This window comes from Corticium candelabrum, chromosome 14 (assembly GCF_963422355.1).
Source record: "Corticium candelabrum chromosome 14, ooCorCand1.1, whole genome shotgun sequence".
Taxonomy (NCBI): domain Eukaryota; kingdom Metazoa; phylum Porifera; class Homoscleromorpha; order Homosclerophorida; family Plakinidae; genus Corticium; species Corticium candelabrum.
This window is the reverse complement of record NC_085098.1, coordinates 1,435,591-1,454,479: the sequence shown is the minus strand read 5'-3', so window position 1 is coordinate 1,454,479 and position 18,889 is coordinate 1,435,591. Positions and strand designations below refer to the sequence as shown.

Sequence of the window (18,889 nt, the reverse complement as noted above, 5' to 3'; positions counted from 1 at the left end):
ACAAGGCTTATGCAGATCAGGAGAGGTATTTTCCAAGGTGACTCACTTTCTCCACTTCTCTTCTGTATGGCTCTCAATCCTCTGAGCAAGGAGCTGAACAGAACCGGTTACGGCTACCGGATGACCACTGGGCATGGTGAGACTGCCAAACGTCAGCTTATCAGTCATCTACTTTACATGGATGATCTGAAGCTGTATGGCAGAAACTCTGATCAGTTGGACGGGTTGTTGCACACGGTTCGTACCTTCTCTGATGACATCCAGATGAAGTTTGGTCTGGACAAATGTGCTGTTGCACACTTTGTCAACGGCAGACTATCTGGACACAACTCTGGAGTGACGGTAGGAAAAACGGACACCATCAACTGTCTGGAACCGGGTCAAGTCTACAAGTACTTGGGTGTAGATGAGAGTAACGGTATTCAGCACAGCATGATGCGGGAGAGACTCCGTCGCGAGTACTTCTGCAGAGTGAAGGTGGTTCTCCGGACTGAGTTGTATGGTCGGAACAAGATTCTAGCCATCAATGGGTTTGCACTACCGGTTCTCACTTACGGTTTTGGCGTCATTCATTGGGGGTGCACGGACCTGCAGCAGCTCGATCCACGGACAAGAAAGCTTCTCTCTATGCACGGAGTCCACCATCCTGCTGCAGACGTTGACCGACTGTACGCTCCTTGCAGTGATGGGGGTAGGGGGTTACAACAGATTGAGTCGACATATCAATCTTGTATTGTGAGGCTGAACTGTTACCTTGCTGACAGTTCCGATCCTTTCATGCAGATGATACGGGAGTGTGACTCTGGAAAATCTTCACACTCGATCAAGCGCATGGCTTGTCGGTTTACTGCACAGCTGCGGAGGAGTCTTGCTTTGGACGACAAGTCGCAGAACTTACACAGGAATGCATCCATCTCGGTTGAAGGTGGCTTCGAGCAAGCGCCTAAAACAGATGCGAGACATTACCGTACGTGTTGCAGTTCTCTTCGTGTGCGGTCCTGGAGCGGGAAGCCTATGCACGGGCAGTATCGTCGTCTCACTGAGCAACCGCCTGTGGACATGAAAGAGACCTACGGATGGCTAAAGGCAGCGAATCTTCCTGCTGCAACTGAGGAACTGGTTGTTGCTGCTCAAGACCAAGCTCTTCGGACTCGGTACTATGAGCGCAAGATTCTACATCGTGATGTCAGTCCTACTTGCCGCATGTGCAGTGTAGGCCTGGAGACAGTCGACCACATTGTGGCAGGCTGTAGTGCTTTGGCACCGACGGACTACACTGATCGACACAATCAGGTGGCATCCATCATTCACTGGGACGTTTGTCGCCATTTTGGGGTTCCAGTGGAGAGCAGATGGTACCGGCATCATCCTGATAGGCTTGTGGAGACGGATGACATTACTATGATGTGGTATACCACCACCCCCATTGCCAGGAAGATCAAAGCCAATCGTCCAGACATCTGTCTCAGAAATAGGAAGACAAACACTTGTCTTCTTATTGATATCAGCTGTCCTGCTGATGGCAACATTGGCAAGAAACATGCTGAGAAGTTGGCGAAGTACAGCGACTTGCGAGTAGAGATAAGCCGCATGTGGCATTGTCGAACACTGGTGGTTCCGGTGGTCTTGGGAGCTTTGGGCACAGTGCACGCAGGTATTGCACAGTGGCTGGACATTATTCCTGGTCATCACAACCTGCAGCACTTACAGAAAACGGTGCTTCTGGGATCTACTCGGATCCTTCGTAAAGTCGTGTCTTCTTTCTAGACAGCCGTGATGGTCTAAGTACTTCTGAAGCAGGGTTTGCTTCCGGTACTTGTAATAGACTTTACAAACCAGACTGATCTGGTTGAGCACGACACATAAAAACAATGGCTACCACTCCATGGTTTGAGGGTTCAAACTCCAGTGATGACAGTAAATTATGAAACTTGTCTGCCTTTCTTTCTCATGTTTCTCTAGCTTTGCTCATGAGACTATGACTAGTTTCCGTTGTTGGGGAGTCTCTGTGGTCTGGCGAACGGTCTGTTGACGATGACATTCAGCGTTTTCCTGGTGGTCATTGATATCCACTAGGCGTGCTGTTCACGAGTTTGCGGTCACCGTAATGCCTGCAATCTATATTGAATTGGCTAGTCATTGATCGCCGTGTGGACTACACAGAAATATGTACCCTGCTGGGTTCATCTGCCGGGTTGGTGGGCGCCCAGATGGGGTAAAGACCCCACTTGCCCATCATGGAGGGGCATAACAACACATAATAATAATAATAATAATAATAATAATAATAATAATATTCTGTCTGGTGGTGTCTTCAAGCAAGCACCTCAGACAGATGCGAAACATTTCGATACATGCAGCAGTTCCCTTCGTGTACAGTCCTGGAGCAAAAAACCTATGCATGGTCAGTGTCGCTGTCTCCAACCACCTGTGGACATGAAAGAGATGTACAGATTGCTGAAGTCATCAAATCTTCCTGCTGCAACTGAGGGACTGGTTGTTACTGCTGGAGACCAAGATTTTCGGACTTCGTATTATGAGCACAACATTCTGCATCGAGATGTCAGTCTCACTTGCCGCTTGTGCAGTGTAGGCATGGAAACAGTTGACCACATTGTGGCCAGTGCCTTGGCACCAATGGACTACACTGATCGAAACAGTCAGGTGGCCTCCATTATCCACTGGAACGTTTGTCGTCATTTTGGGGTTCCAGTAGAGAGCAGATGGTACTGGCATCATCCTGATAGGCTTGAGGAGACGGACGACATCATCATCACATCCCTACTGCTAGGAAGATCGGTGCCAATCGTCCTGCCATCTGTTTCAGACTTGTCTTCTTATTGATATCAGCTGTCCTGCTGATGGCAACATCGTCAGGAAACAGGCTGAGAAGTTGACGAAATACAGCGACTTGCGGGTGAAGGCAAGCCGCATGTGGCAGTGTCGGACACTGGTTGTTCCAGTGGTGTTGGGGGTATTGGGCACAGTGCACGCAGGTATTGCACGATGGCTGGACATTATTCCAGGTCATCACAACCTGCAGCACTTACAGAAAGCAGTGCTTCTTGGATCCAGTCAGGTCCTACTTAAAGACAGCCATGATGGTCTAAGCACCTCTGAGGCAGGGTTTACTTCCGGTGCTTACAAGAGACCTTACGAACCAGACTGATCTGGTTGAGCACAACAACAATAGTGATAAGCCACTACAGCCTAGTGGTTAGAGCTATGGTTCTCTGACCACAATGACCTGGGTTCAATCCCAGGTGGCGACAGCAATATAATGAAACAAGTCTGTTGGTTCTTTCTCACTGCCTATTTGGCTATGCCTGTAAGAGTTGTTTCCGTCGAAGGAAGTTTCTGTGATCTAGAGTGGGGGCCGTTGGCAATGAGGATCAGTGCATTCCTGTTAGCCATTAATATCTACTGGGTGTGCCGTTCAGCCGGTAAAATCCCTGTAATGCACACAACCAATATCAGTATGCCAGTTAATTACTAGCGCCATATGGATTACACGGAAACATGTACCTCTCTGGGACTTACCTGCCGGGTTGGTGGGTGCCCAGTTGAGGGTAAGACCCCACATATCCTACTGAGAGGGTGATGACGACATAATAATAACATTCTGCATCAAGGTGTCAGTCTCACTGGCAGCTTGTGCAGTGCCTTGGCATCGATGGACTACACTGATCAACACAATCAGGTGGCTTCCAATATCCACTTGGACATTTGTTATCATTTTGGAGTTCCAGTGAAGAGCAGATGGTACCGGCATCACCCTGATAGTTTTGTGGAGATGGACAACATCACTATGATGTGGGATACAGCCATCCCTACTGCTAAAAAGATTGATAAGTGCCAATCGTCCTGACATCTGTTTCAGAAATAGTAATACAAACACTTGTGTCTTCTTGTTGATATCAGCTGTCCTGCTGATGGCAACATCGCCAGGAAACAGACTGAAAAGTTGACGAACACAGTGACTTGCGGCTGAAGGTAAGCCGCATGGCACTGTCGGACACTGGTTGTTCCAGTGGTGTTGGGAGTGTTGGGCACAGTGCACACAGGTATTAATTGCACGGTGGCTGGACATTAATTTTATTGCAGTCATCACAACCTGCAGCACTTACAAAAAAACAATGCTTCTTGGATGCAGTCGGATCCTGAGTAAAGTCATGTCTTCTGTCTAAACAATCATATTCAGCACTTGAACATTGAGTTCTCAGTCATGTGAAGAAACCTTGCTCTTTTTAATTTACAGCAGAAAAGAAGTGCCTCATCATAAAATGGCATCATCAACGTGGCTCAGTAGTGTCAAGGATGGCAACAACTGTGCCCGTCATGACAAAATGTGCTGAATTGGATACCGGAGTCATGGACAGCTATCAGAGATGACACAATCGAGAAGTCCTTTCTCCATTGTGGTATTTCAAATGCAATGGATGACTCACAAGATGACGAGCTCCTTGACCATTTCTTTTGAATTAAAGTGAACTAAAAAAGAAGCTGCAGACTTGTTGTTTAATGCTCCACTCTGACGCAGAATTTGAAGGCTTTAGTGAATCTGAGATGACAGAGGACTAGTAGGTAGTACTGATGTTATGGGGATTTGTGTACCCTTGCACTTTGCTCGAGATTCCAGACCATCGACTTGATGCTCAAGACCTCATGTCGGATATGCATATCACCAGCCATGATGCATGCAAAGCTGGTGATTTCGGACCCTGGTGATTTCTGTACCCTTGTGCTTTGCTCGTCATCCCATACTGATTTCAAGTTACTCGCAATCGTTCCACAACCTCTTTTCTCGCAATCATGTAGTCTATACAAATATCTCGTTACAGCCAACATTCACCCATGACCCTAGCACAATTTATGTTGTTTAGATAAAAAATGTGATAGGTGCCAAAGGACCAACTCTGTTCTCAAATTGCAATCAAATGAACTCCACCCTAAATTCCTGTTCGTTCAGAAGTGTGGAGTCTAGTTTGAATTGATCTCATGTAATGGGACCGGTAACAATAACAAGTAAGAAAACCAGTAACTACTAACAATGACATGTTATTTTCAGTAAATGGGTTGAAGCTCTCCCCATATGAAACAAGACTGCTGTTACAGTGGCCAGGGCTTTGTGCACTGCCTACTGTTGGGTCACGGGTGAGTTCATGCTAGTTATCTGTAACTGCAACGAGATACAGATTAGATGATTGTAAAAGAGATGTTGCAAAAGCGATCGCAAGTAGCTTAAAAGCAGTATGAAACGGCTAGCAAGCACAAGAGTACACAAATCACCAGGGTCAGAAATCACCAGTAGCTTTGCATCATGACCGGTAATATGCGTGTACACGTACCCGACATGAGGTCTGGAGCATTGAGGTCTGGAATCGCAAGCAAAGCCCGAGAGTACACACATCATCGGGTGCACAAATCCCCCGTAACACCGGTAATAACAAGTTGTTTTAGTAAACTTGAGTTGTAGTAGCTAGTCAAACACCTCTGCCAATTTATCACCTAAAGATGCCATATTCTCCAGCAAGACCTATTCTATACTTTACAGACTATGCTGACGTGCCATGGGAGTGGGGTAATACAAGAGTAGGTAAGTGTACACACACACACACACACACACACACACACACACACACACACACACACACACACACACACACACACACACACACACACACACACACACTTCTCCTGAACTGAAGTCTGCTAGCTTAAAATTTATTTTATTGAATAGTTGCTCTGTTGTGTGCTCCTGCGGCTGAGATTCTTGACACAAAATACTAAAACAGTAAATGAGATGTCAAGGTCCAGGCCTGGTGAAAGCAATTCAGAGTGCTATGGTCAAATGTGCACTAGAAGGCATGCTCAACGCGGGTGTAGGTACAAATGGCATCGTAAATCTAACACCATATAGCAAAAATGATTGATAGCGTGGACAAGATGCTGTTTACATGCATCCCAGAAAATTCCTCAAGAACCTGGACTGCGACAGACTGCCATCAAATTTCTAGTTTTTAAAACTTTTCAGAAAAGTGCTATGGCTATGACCACAGCACTGTAGCCATTCTGCCTGCCCTGAAGGTGCTTGGCCCAACTTCACAACATCTCCTTTGACTGTCAAACACGCGATGTACACGTGTAAATGCTAATCCAAGGCAAAGGCTGATATCCAATATGCAGCACTGGCAGCGTCTTCCACTGGTGAAAGACATTATAACAACAGTCCATTCTCAAAACTGCAAAAATGAGAGAAAATTCATTTCAACGAATTAGTACTTATCCATCCACAAGTTGTTGCAACTTCAAGTAAATTATTACTACATTAGTTAGAATTAAACATACAAAGAAATGAATAAACAAACACGGTCTATGTGTGCACAAGAGCACTATCAACTTCCATAAACAGCTATCTGTACTAACGTGGCAACAGAACACCGAGTTGAGCTTACACTAACTTTAGACTAAAAGAGAAAGTGTTCTGTTACCATTCTATATTGTTGAGTAGTATATACTGTATATAATTAGTGACAACCTACCTATTTCATAAAACTCCTAGTTACTTAACCTGAAGCTCAACAATTACTTGTTTTATCCTTGGTGCTTCAAGTTCTGATTCCAAATCAATTGATGTTGGCCTTGGTTTCTGAGATGCTATAATTTCATCTGAAACTTCCTGGTTACATGCACATTAGAATACTTGAGTAACAAATTTTACATATGTACAATATGTAACACCTCTTTCTTTCTAAATTGCAGATATTTCTCCATTGCAGGAGGATTAGTCATTCGACGCCTCACATGCTAATAAAGAGAAAACACTCTGCCAATACAAAGCACATCACTTAAACCTTTACAGTCAAACCAATTTGCTGGGACTTCCATTGGGAGTTTTGCATGAGGCCTTGAATAGTACTGACTGAGTCCTTCGCATAGGTCTTGCCTACAAGTTATTGCATAAAATAATGCACACATATATCAACCGGTCATACTACCATGCAGTTGAATTTATTTAAAATATTAGAAAAGTTATTTTCAAAAGTTCATGCCATGCTATGCTAATTGTTCAGGAAATAAATTACTCTATTTGCAATCTAACTACAGTCACGTGTCACTTATCCGACGTTCGCTTATCCGACACGCCGGTTATCCGACAGGTCAAGCTTGTCACGTGGCTGATCACGTGGCTGGTCAGCTGCGTACGTGTATGCACATGTACATCCATGTGCATGTCAGTTGTTTCCTGAAACAAGTTTGAGAATGAGTTCAAGCGTTTATTCTCGTTATATTCTACATCTACATTCAGTATACCTAATGTGGAAAAAATGCTGTATAATATGAACAATAGTTGAGTTCGTAACAGCTTCAGTTATCAAACAGGGGTCCGGATTAGTGACACGTGACTGTACTTCATTACTTAAAATCCCAGCAGATCTCTGACTGACTGCCATTACTTAGGAGACTAAGTATCTACAAGCAAAACAATGTTGTTAATATCTCTAATTACATCAGCCACAAATGTGTTAAGCTCAAGCAAGTCTTCAAATCTTCTTCCACGCAACAGCTCTTTGATTCTTGGAAACAAATCAAAGTCTGGAGGGCTTATGTCAGGTGAGTAGCGAGGATGAGAAAAAACCTCCCACTCACATAAAGCCAAGAGCTCAGTATGGCATTGTTGTAAAAAGTGTGGGCATGCCTGCAGAAGTTGTGGTCGTTTCTTCTGCAAAGATGGTTGTAGAATGTCCATAAAATACTCTTGCAGTAGTCTTTGTTTACTCCTTGACTTGCTGGCACATTACTCTGAATCAGTACACCTTCCCAATCAAAGGCAGTGATTGCCATCATCTTTCAGTCTGCTTGCCATCTGCTTAAATTTTCAGTCTAGGAGATCCTGGATGGTGCCATTCTAAAAGCTAACTCAGGTTCGTACACCATCAACTACATCTCGTCTATAGCTGCAATTTGTTGCCCCCTACCATAACGAGCTAACATCTGATGAGCAACATTCATTTGTGTTTGCTTCTAGTCATCAGTCAGCATTTGTGGCACCCACTTAGCAGCAATGTTTCTGTATCCAAAATGCTATGAAAGAATATGATACCGAATACAGAGGAAATTCACGTCTTTAGCTACCTCTTCGCAGCTAAAGCAATGATCTTGCTGCATTAGCTCGTCAACAGCAAGCACATTTCTTTCCATGTCAATGTTCAAGACGACCTGATCGTTCACCGTCTTTGATGGATTAATCGATTTCCTCCCTTTATCAAATCTCACTACCCATTCCTCACTGTCCTGGCTGCTAACACATGATCTTGGCAGATTTCAGTCAACGCAAATGTGGATAGATTGATCTCTTCTGCTTTTTTGCCATGCAATATTTCGCTTGATGTACGCCGTTTACTCTTGTTCAGTCACTTCAGCGATGACAGAAAAACTATGTCTCTTGCACTCACACTGCCTCACTGCTACTAACTCAACTGACATGCTATGGTAAACAACGTAAATGGTAACTAATTTTGTTATTGTGGCAGAAACACAATAAAATATTTCTAAATAGAGAGTTGAGGAGAGTTGGCACAAACTTTGAAATGATCCCAGTAAAAGCTCAAGCTTGTTGTGAATATATCCAAATTAAATATAACAAAGATATATAGTTACCTGAGATGTTTGTTTCATCACAGCTAAAGGACTTCGAACAGAAAGAGAGTACCTTCTCTTTCTTCTCCCCTCTGTGAGATCTTCCACATCCTAACGTAACACAATATACACAGTACAGTAGAACCACATACCAACAGTGATTTAAACTAAGAAATTATGAACAACAGGGCTTCTCAAATTACTAATCATCTATTAAAGTTTTAAAGAGTAAGTCGGCCATACTGTTGAGAGCTCCTGTCACCATCAAAATTCAGAAATAAATAATACAGAAAATGCATTATTTCTGCACAAACTAAATGCACAGGCACATTAGAATGCTATTACAATAATTCGTTTCTGCAATCTGCTGTCATGAATTGGTTAGTAAAACCTCATATTTACAAAGCAGCCTATGACCTGACCATGACTTACTTATGTGTTCTCTAAACCCAACCAACTAAATTTTTTATGCCGAGATTTTTGCCATAAAAACTGAACTGGCAAACAAACTAAAAATGTAGTGAACATGTCATATTTGAGCATGTACAGTTCTCATTATGCTGCCTAAAGCGTAAGATGCTAAAGGTCTATAGACACCAACTAAACAATTGTTGAAAAGTTTCAAATAGTAAAAGCAAAGCAATGTGCTTTCAACAAAGGTACATCAGCACTGCGCACTATAAAACACACTAAATGCAAAATGGGTCCTGTGGATAAGTGAAATACAGTGTATTCACATCAGACTTCCAAGCACAGAGATATAGAAGCAGTCAACTTCACCTCTGCTCCTCTGCTGTTTCATCTCTTCCATATTCTACTTATGGATGGTCCATGCGGGGAGGGAGACCACGTGATGGGTTTCCTCTGCAGTCTTCATGAACAAATCATGCAAGTTTTCAAAATGACAGCATGATCTTCTCAACAAATGACCAAGAAAGACAGGCAGAATGCAAAACAGATGTTGGACCATGTCCAGTTCACATTTGCACAATTACTGAGTCTTTGCACTACCAAACATATGCAGACACCACAAAAACCATCCTAAATCATAATAATCGCGATAATTTTTTTCTGGTTGTGGGTTACAGATAAAACCTTTCTTGATAATGGCCCACAACTTATGAGAAATGAATTCACCTCTAGTGTATGTGCATGATAATAACATGAAACATAAGAAAATCCTACCATATTATCCAGCATCAAATGCTACATAAAGATTTTCAGTAACCAAAGAATTCTCTGCCAAGAATAATGTCAAAGGCTTACTGAAATCCAACAAATGCCATTCAGTCAACTTTCTACTAACTTATGCATGTAAAGCCATGCCACATTCAAGTATTGGTTGCTCACTAACTCAACTCGCATACTAAAAGATATTGATAAGTTGGTTTGATTTCTTAGGGCCAACTCAGGTTGACTGTATGAAAGCACAGTAACAGTATGCATAAATTAAAACAATATAATTAAAACTTAAGAAAATAGTGAAGTCCTGGATTGCCATAATAAGCATCAAATTAATAAATAAAAAGAGAAAGTATAATGTAAAGATTTGGTCCAGTTTTGTAGTTCAGGTGGAAATACAACTCGTTTTGTCCTGCATGTTGATCATGGAAAGTCATATAGTGCCAACTTATTAAGTAAGATCAAGGTACCTAAGTTGAGTAAGCAGAGTTGACCAACACTGAAGTCATCTCTACAAATCATAAGTACATTAGTAAAATATCATCACAGCAAAAGCTAAAAGCAAAAGTTTTAGAGCAGAAAAAAATTTGAACATAAAAACATAAGTGTGAAAGACATTCTTCCAGAAAACCAGATTAAACAACAGCAAACAAACCCTTCACTTAAAACAAAGAAACTTTAACCACCACACAAAAGCCTGTTGGTCATAGAAAATACCCAGAGATACGATCGAGCAATGTCAAATACATGTAGTATGTTTATACATGCAGAAAAATACATTGCATCTTCTCTGTATGTCTTACCTCTATAGACAGCAAATTATACCACTTGGATGGCACATAAGGCATTTCTGTAAATTCTGTAAGGGCAACTTGAGTACCACCCTAAAAACAGATGCAAAACAATAGCTGACACAATAAATGCAGAAAAACTATTCAAACGGCAGTCTCACAAGACAGTCATCTTTGCCAGTTTCACAAGAATGCCAAAGCGTTATCTGGAGAGATTGGTCCCGAAGAGATTCCTGCAACATGGTAGATAACTTGAATAAAGATAGATGAAAAATAGATAAAAAATGTTAGCATACACAGTAACTGAAAACCACAACATAGGCATGATTGTGCAAAAACAATCAGTACATATGCATACCACATAGTGTCTAATTTCAAAAATAAAATTATAATTCAATACAACAATTCGTTCAACTTCACTCGCACAGTATTGTGACTATTACGTACCTTAACAATTTTAAGTCATGTTTATACTTTCTACTCTCTACAGAACAGTTCAACATCATCAATTATATATACCACTTACCGGTTCAATTGGAATTTCAAATACATGATGAAACATGTGGCTAATTGAGTACACCACTGGTTCACTGCGGAATGGGCCTACTTTACAGGGAATGAAAGTCGCTTGAACATAACTACAAACATTAATACCCATGTTGACAGAGGTGATCAATAAACACTGCTTTATGTATGCTCTGTACACTTTCCAGTCACTGTTCATGCCTTCAATGTCTAGGTTTCGAGCTTCATACACAGAAACCAGCAGCTGATGGCTTTCAATCTCATACCTGGATCATAATTCTATATAGCTAAAGTGTCAAATCTAGAAAAAGTTACTCAAGCAACCTCATAGCAACTTGCAGCTGAGGAGCCTCAGCATTTAAGTCTTGTTTGAAAACTTCATTCATAATTGGGATAACTGCAGGATCAGTGCTAAATGAACAACAAAATGTTAAACCATAATGTCACTGCTGTAAACTTGCTTGTAATTCCGTTTCTTGCAATACATACAATGCAACATATGACAACCATATTGTACAGTTGTGGGTAACTGATAAACCTATGTTATTGTTACAGGAACTATTATCGTCAAAAGAATCAACATCAGGCTGTAGAATAAATAAATAATAATTAATAACTATATATTATATAAATATCCTAACTGGTACAAAACCACAGCAAAGTAAACAAATATGTCATTGTCAACAACAACACCAACAAGTGTCTGTCAGTAAAATAGCAAGCCATACAAAAATGACAAATTTATTGACGAGATGTAAGCAGAAATCTTAAATGTCAAGCTACATGATTGAGTCAGGCACAATTTCATGTCAAGTTGACAATCAGATTCCCAATAATTCTGAATATAGCAGATAATTGAAAGCAGCTTAAACAAAATGATTTTGCATCTTCAGATTATGGAGTCTAACTAAATTTCAGTAAACAGACCTACATGCTACATAGAGAGCTCTAGATGTCTAAACATTTACAGATATAAGTACATATGTGTTTACAACAGATATGTACCTATATATGTAAAAATCTGATTAGCAAATAGGCTTCTTCTGATATTTACAATCAACCTTCTTTGTGCAAACTAATTAGTGAGTGACACAAATGCATATGCACATAGTAACTTGCCATGTCTAGAAAATTGTTCAATCTTATCACAATTCCACATTCAGATGAAAAGCGCAATGAGTGTACATCATTAAATATACATACAGAATGCAATTAACTAATAGATTGCATACAACATTTCTATTGATATTTACCACAACCTTGTTCTCATAAACTTGCGCATGCAAGATATCTTTCATTAGTTAAACACTTTTATTGCTAACTTTGCAAATATTTCAGCTTGGTCAAGAAATTCTTCAGGATCCTAAGCAAAAAACAATTCAAGTCAACTGAATATGAAAAACAACTAATCACACATCTGGACTGTTGGGAGAGTCTTCAATTTCAAGTGGCTGCTGCGAAGTCTCATAAGGAGAAGCAGCAACTGTTTCCATCGCTGGCCCAATGTGTAACTTTTCTTCAACATACACACATTGCATAGATTCTGCATCAGTTTCAAAAGTCCGGTTATTCCTGAAACGATGTTCTTGTTCAGACTGCATCCTGCTTGCAACATTTTCTAAATCTGTGTCAACAATTTGATCCCCATGTCCTCCAAATGGCTTGGTCGCTGTGTCTGTCAAGTTCAATGGCAATTCTTGCTGTGATAAATTCTGCTCAACATCTGCTTTTTCCATGTCAGGATTTATCTGCTTTACTGGTCCCTGTATGTCTCTAACATAATGGTTACCAGCTGGTGATAGCACTTGACTCGGTCTCTTATTTGTAACTCTTCGATACAATGATTGAAACGGTAAGTCTCCATTTACTTCGCTTTTATTATGTATAGCCTGAAAAAATGGATCATCGGATATGTCCGACAATAAAGAATGATGACTGTCTGCTTGACTTAGTAAGTCAGCTCTTGCTAGGCTGCGACTTTGTTCACTGCAAAAACAAAATGACCAGCTATGTTACATACATATCTACAAATACATTGCACATATATCTAATTATGGTATCATAAGTCAATAGTGATAACCAAGGTCATTTTTAATTAATTGAAAGTAAAACTGAAAAGCAAAGGTCTCTGCAATCACTAGTTTGAACATTATATTCAATGTAAATGAGATGTCCTTAATTGTTATCTCCTTACAAACCCTTACCAATACTAGAGTATACCAAAATTTTGCTAAAGCTAAATTTAAGTTGAAACTAAATTATGTTGGGATAATGTTTGGTTCTACATCTTACGTTAAGCTTGTATTTAAACTAACTTAATTGCCAGTTCTTGCAAGATATTTGTTGACAATGGGCTTTAATGCCAGCTACAAGCCATCTCTAGCTACAAAATATGTGGATCACGCATTGTTTGTCTTCAACAAGATATTAACTAACAATCAATAATCCAATCAATGGGATTTCTTCTAAATGGAACACTTTGTTATATTTTTCATCTTCAACAGGATAATAACTAGTAATCAATAATCTCAGAACGGGATATACTCTGAACAAAATTCTTCATCAGAATTCTTCAGAGATACAATTCAAAATAATTAGAACAGGGTGAATGAGATATATTTCATGAAGACATACAACAATAAATTAATTAATTAATTAACTACAACTACAGTCTGCACCAAGACTATTGACACATTTACGCTTGGAGGCATGGCCATGGGTAGCATGAGCAGAAACGCATCCGTTTTCAGGTCACGTACGTTTCTTAGATAGAAGAGAACTATTGCGTATGCTCGTAGGTTTGCTAGACATTTGGAAACTCACAAGTGCGCATCAGTAGTTTGTGTCCTCCTTTCAGTTTTGATAGCATTACCCTCGCTAGCGTAGCTCTTCGTGATAACAAAGGCGCATTTGCGATCACAAGACGTGAGCAAGTGCCGCTCCGCCTAGATTGCGTCTTCCAGTTCATAAACGTTTTGAGACCTAGGAAGCTCAACACGGCGCTTGATGACCGCCCAGAAGTTTTCTATTTCGTGCAAAATATCTGGTGAGCTAGCGGGCCAATTGAGAGACCGTGGTGCCCAGAGTCTCGTTTTTCTAGCTTCACTAGCAGCAGAGTTTTAATTCTTAGGCATCGTGTAGCAATACTTGCGTCATGAAGTTCTCTTCTGCTGGTGGAAGAACTGCATGACCAAAACTTCCTGCGCTGCAAGCTAATGTGCAAGTTTGTTTGCTAATTTGCTGTTCTTTGTTGCATCATGTTCACTAATTGAAGCTGTTCGATAGTTTTCAGCTAGTTTTTTGGTCTTCAACAAGAAGCTCTGCATTGAATTCCTTCTCCAGTGTCGTCTTTGGAGAATTCAATAAACAGTAGAGCAAGAAACACGTGAAAGTTGGCAGACCCTAGATGGTTTCCTAGTACTGAAGCGGTATAGTAACAGACTATCGCGGCGTTGTCTTTCACAACTCGTTTCATGATGGATAAGTTCTCTATGCAAATGCGCATACCATGGAATAGCTCTTGTAACTGTTTTCAGCTGTTTGAGAAAAAATTGGCATGATATCTTAATTAATAAATAACAAAACTAGAAAACTTTCTAAAATAGTACACCATTAGTACTATTAATAGCTAATTTGCCCGTGCGGAGAACAGAATGGTGAGCTAGTTTTAATAATAAATGCTAACAAATTTTTTAAGACCAATGATATCCTTTACTTGCAAACTTCAGTAAATTGTGTTGTGATTGTTGTCCTTACCTTAGCAGCTGAACTTCAAGCTGTGCAGCTGATTTGTTAGCTTCACTCAGCTGAAGTAGCAATGCTGACTTTTCTTCTTGTAAAGCAAGTCTAAAACATTCAAACATTCAAGCATCACAACTCAACCAGAGATCTTCAAGTGTCCCACTTTTTCCAAATCTCAGTAAAATGCATCTTTAAGCCAACAATTACATGTAAGTTTTATGCAGTATGAAAATTGAAACTACTACAAAACCTTCTGATATATCCCCACTGTGTTACATAGTCTCTTGCAAAAGTTGTGTTCTGTCTACCCCACCACACCCTAAACTGTCCACATGTACCTCTCCTCAACTAATCGTTGTGACACACTTTGTGATGACTTCAGATCATTCTCAAGACGCATCTTTTCAAATTGTAGCCGCTTCTGACAGGATTAGAGAATAATTAGAAATAAAACTACATGCAAGCACAAATATTTTACCCGCTCCTCTTCTGTCTTCATACTTGGATCCACTTTCTTTAAATCTAGAAGAAGTTCTTCTTTTTCTCTTAGAAGCAGCATTCTAGTAATGCAAGTAAATTAGTGTAGCAGCTAGCCCTACATCTAGCAATAAATTTTTTAATATCATTAAAGAATTTATGAAGAAACAGAATCAGTGATAGCTACACTAACTTCTTGTAACAAAGTATCAAAGACAAACAAGCCAGCAGTTTACTCCTTAGAATTCACGTATGCCACATTATATTTAATGTACATGTACATGCAGTCCATGTACCTAACAACTACATCCCTTTTTTGTAACAGCCATCACTATATTGTACTAGCACTGACATTCTAAAGCACTATCTCAATCTGCTAATACAGCTCTTCACTTGGAAAAGAGCAAAATTATTTTTATATGTGTGCAACGTAAATGTAATAATAATAATAATCATAAAGTGTGCTGTCAATAGTGAAACCACAAGCATGCATTAATTGCTTATACAAAGAAGTCTACCTGTCAGTGTCTCTGTCACCAGAGCAGAACAGTTCGTCCAAGCTGGCCAATCTGTTCTCAAGTTTTCGTATTCTGAGAAAACAATTACTTTACTTTGCATCAGAAAGAGTTTTATCTCATACCTCAATTGGATTTTCTCATACTCCTGTTCTTTCAGTGAAGGCTTACGATAAGGACTCATATAAAGCTATACACAAAAGACATCATTTGATGAAAGGCAGTGTCGTTTTTCAAAGAAATATATATATAAATATATATATATATATAATAAATTATAAAGCCAATGTTTGATGGACAACTGTTGATGGAGGTATGACGTGGCTTGGCCAAAGACCTAAAGTTTCAACTATACATATACCAGGAGTACTTCGATTGGCAAACATCGCATCCTGTCAACTGCTGGCGCTCAAAAAGGAGATCCACTAGGTCCAATGCTATTTTGCATGGTATTACTAGAATTTCTGGACGACATCAGCAATGCTCCTGGTATAGATCTGCAACTATGGTGCCTGGATGAGGGCACATTTGTTGGTGATCGAGAGTGCATCTCTTCTCTATTAGAATTGTTCTTAGCAAAAGGTCCTCAATTTGATCTTCACATCAATCTGGATAAACGCGAGATTTATTGGCCATCAGGGGACAATATGTTCCCTCAATTTCCTACTGAAATTCACAGGCGTACAGACAGATTAGAATTGCTTGGTTCACCAGTCTATGGGTCATATATTTCTTTCAAAACACGGTCGCTAAGCAGATAGACAAAGTCCTCGATATTCAATCACATCTCAATAACATAGACAACACCCAGGTCGAATTCCACCTTTTGTGCAATTGCATGAGAGTTTGCAAGGTCAATAACCTTTTGCAGACTGTAACACCTGGTCTGACAGACAGTGAGTTTTCTCGTTCTGACAGAGGTTGACGACATTCTCTTGAACTAATCACTCGCTCATCTATTCTGGATTCCTCGTGGCTCCAAGCAACACTACCAGTTCGTACAGGAGGTCTTGGTCTCAGAGAAGCACTAACCTCATCAGCGGATGCTTTCATAGGAAGTTGCAATACCACCCAAAGTTGATTCAGAATCTCTTAAGAAAGGCAGGCAATTCGAACACTGAATTTGCTGAAGAGGTATTCTGTCCTGATTTTCAAGTTCAAGGCAAAAGTGAAGCGTACAGTCAGTATTCTTGGAGAGAAAGTACCTGCAATGCACACTTTGGATCTCAACACAGCTCCTCAGCAGAATATTCAGAAACAGATACATTACAATATTTTCAATTCCTTAATTAATGAAAAATGGGAGTTTAAGAGACGAAGCTCGTCTGAACCCAATTTCGTTGACCTATGCAGGGGCTTGGTTGCGGGCATTACCCAACCCCAATCTAGGCCTCACCATTCATCTGCATGAATTCGTAATTGCGATCCGGACATGGCTTGGCATTCCGATGTTTCCTCTTCCACGGTCTTGTTTCATGCTGATGTGGCGCTACAATCGATCCATTTGGTGACCACCTAATCAGCTGCCCTAGGGGTATGCTACGTGTTCAACGTCACAATGCTCTTTGTGAAGTAATATTCCAAGCTGGTCAAAAAAGAACAGAACTGCTCAGGCTATGATTCAAGCAGACCAGGAGATGTGTATCATCCAGATTTATTGAAAGCAGCAATCAGTCCTGGTGCAGCAGCAGAAGCAACAGAATGTGAAAAAGATGCCAGACATGAAGCCAATGTTATCGTAGCAGGTGGTCTATTCTATCCACTAGCTTTTGAATCTCTGGGCTTCATATCCTCTTTCACTCTAGACACTTTGAGAGAAATAGTTCAAGGGCATCATCAACCAGCGGGATACCGCTTCCTCAAGCTTTCAAGAACATATTAGAACAGTTGTCTGTAAAACTATGGTGCTACAAAGCCAATCTGTTACACGCACGTATGCAATTAGAAGTTTTAGATGTTCAGAGGGAAGTTGGGTATTGGGGTATTACAAAATAAATTATGTTATAAATATATATATATATATATATATATATATATATAAATACATATTTATTACAACTCCTTGCTTTATATAGCAAAGGAGAAGAAATAACATCATCTTTTACATCTAAGGGATAACCTAAACAAAATCATCTTAGTGTTGTAGTGCCATAGCTGGCAAGATAGCTGTTGGTGTAAGTAATCTATTGTCTGACTAAAAGTCAAGTTACTGTGAAAAGTCAATATACTCGCAATGATGTTGATAAATTTCAAGCTGTTAGCTGACAATAAACCTAAAGATTCGACAATGAGAGGAAGGAAAACACATCATGCAGCTAACACCAAAGTGTTGTGTCGAAAGTCTTTTTCCACCTCACTGGTCTCAGCTGCTATTTCTGCACACGTTGCTGCTTGGACAATGTAGCTTGGTTGCAAAGAATTCCAGACAGAGAGATCGAAGTAGGTAGGCAGTCCCTGATCAAAATCTGGGTGAAAGATATCACCAGGTCTTGACAGGTTAGTACTGCTGCATCCTTGTTCACATCGACAGTTGGAATTATCAGTAGAAAGAGCATGAAACAAGGTGTCACATAGACCATCATGTCTTCGTGATCGTAACAACTATATACATACTTTTTCTTTATATATATATTATATATATATATATATATATATATATATATATATATATATAACAACTACCCCTCCAACAGAGACTAAACTAACTCCCATGCACCATAGTCTACATTGGCAAGTGCCAATCTGTCTAAATAAGTTTGGCATTAAATTGCCAGAGTCTAACAGAAGGCTTTATCTCCACTTGTTGCGTATGCCGTCTCTGACATTGCCTAATTCTGTCTTCTTCCAATAGCCTCCAAAGAAAGAGAAAGAACAGCATGAAAGAGCTAACATACACCGTCGTGGAACGCGCATTACTATCACGTGACAGTTAAACCTAAACCAGTTTCGTTAAACTACCTCTGAAACATGTTTAGCAAAAGCTGTTTAGGTTTACAGTTAAACAGATTTAACACTAGT

General features: G+C 40.2%; 2 protein-coding genes across 3 annotated transcripts in view; one reads left to right on the top strand and one right to left on the bottom strand.

Annotated features, from left to right (window-relative positions):
- Positions 1-18,889, bottom strand: part of LOC134189596 (protein KIBRA-like) — a 41,450-nt gene that overhangs the window by 3,713 nt on the left and 18,848 nt on the right. The window contains exons 11-26 of one of the 2 annotated variants that reach the window (XM_062657914.1): positions 15,997-16,061; positions 15,875-15,946; positions 15,358-15,439; positions 15,218-15,300; positions 14,895-14,984; positions 12,554-13,124; positions 12,461-12,501; positions 11,463-11,549; positions 11,318-11,404; positions 11,140-11,251; positions 10,775-10,846; positions 10,626-10,706; positions 8,662-8,751; positions 6,869-6,946; positions 6,742-6,807; positions 6,590-6,679 (exon numbers count right to left, since the gene is read on the bottom strand). In XM_062657914.1, coding sequence (XP_062513898.1) covers positions 6,590-6,679; positions 6,742-6,807; positions 6,869-6,946; positions 8,662-8,751; positions 10,626-10,706; positions 10,775-10,846; positions 11,140-11,251; positions 11,318-11,404; positions 11,463-11,549; positions 12,461-12,501; positions 12,554-13,124; positions 14,895-14,984; positions 15,218-15,300; positions 15,358-15,439; positions 15,875-15,946; positions 15,997-16,061 — 1,767 coding nt within the window. Of the gene's footprint in view, positions 1-6,542; positions 6,680-6,741; positions 6,808-6,868; positions 6,947-8,661; positions 8,752-10,625; positions 10,707-10,774; positions 10,847-11,139; positions 11,252-11,317; positions 11,405-11,462; positions 11,550-12,460; positions 12,502-12,553; positions 13,125-14,894; positions 14,985-15,217; positions 15,301-15,357; positions 15,440-15,874; positions 15,947-15,996; positions 16,062-18,889 lie in introns of both variants that reach the window. The other variant, XM_062657915.1, reaches the window with a different exon arrangement.
- On the top strand, positions 784-3,991 carry LOC134189830 (uncharacterized). The gene is made up of 2 exons (XM_062658225.1): positions 784-1,409; positions 3,922-3,991. The coding sequence occupies exons 1-2, from the start codon at positions 784-786 to the stop codon at positions 3,989-3,991; spliced, it is 696 nt and encodes a 231-aa protein (XP_062514209.1).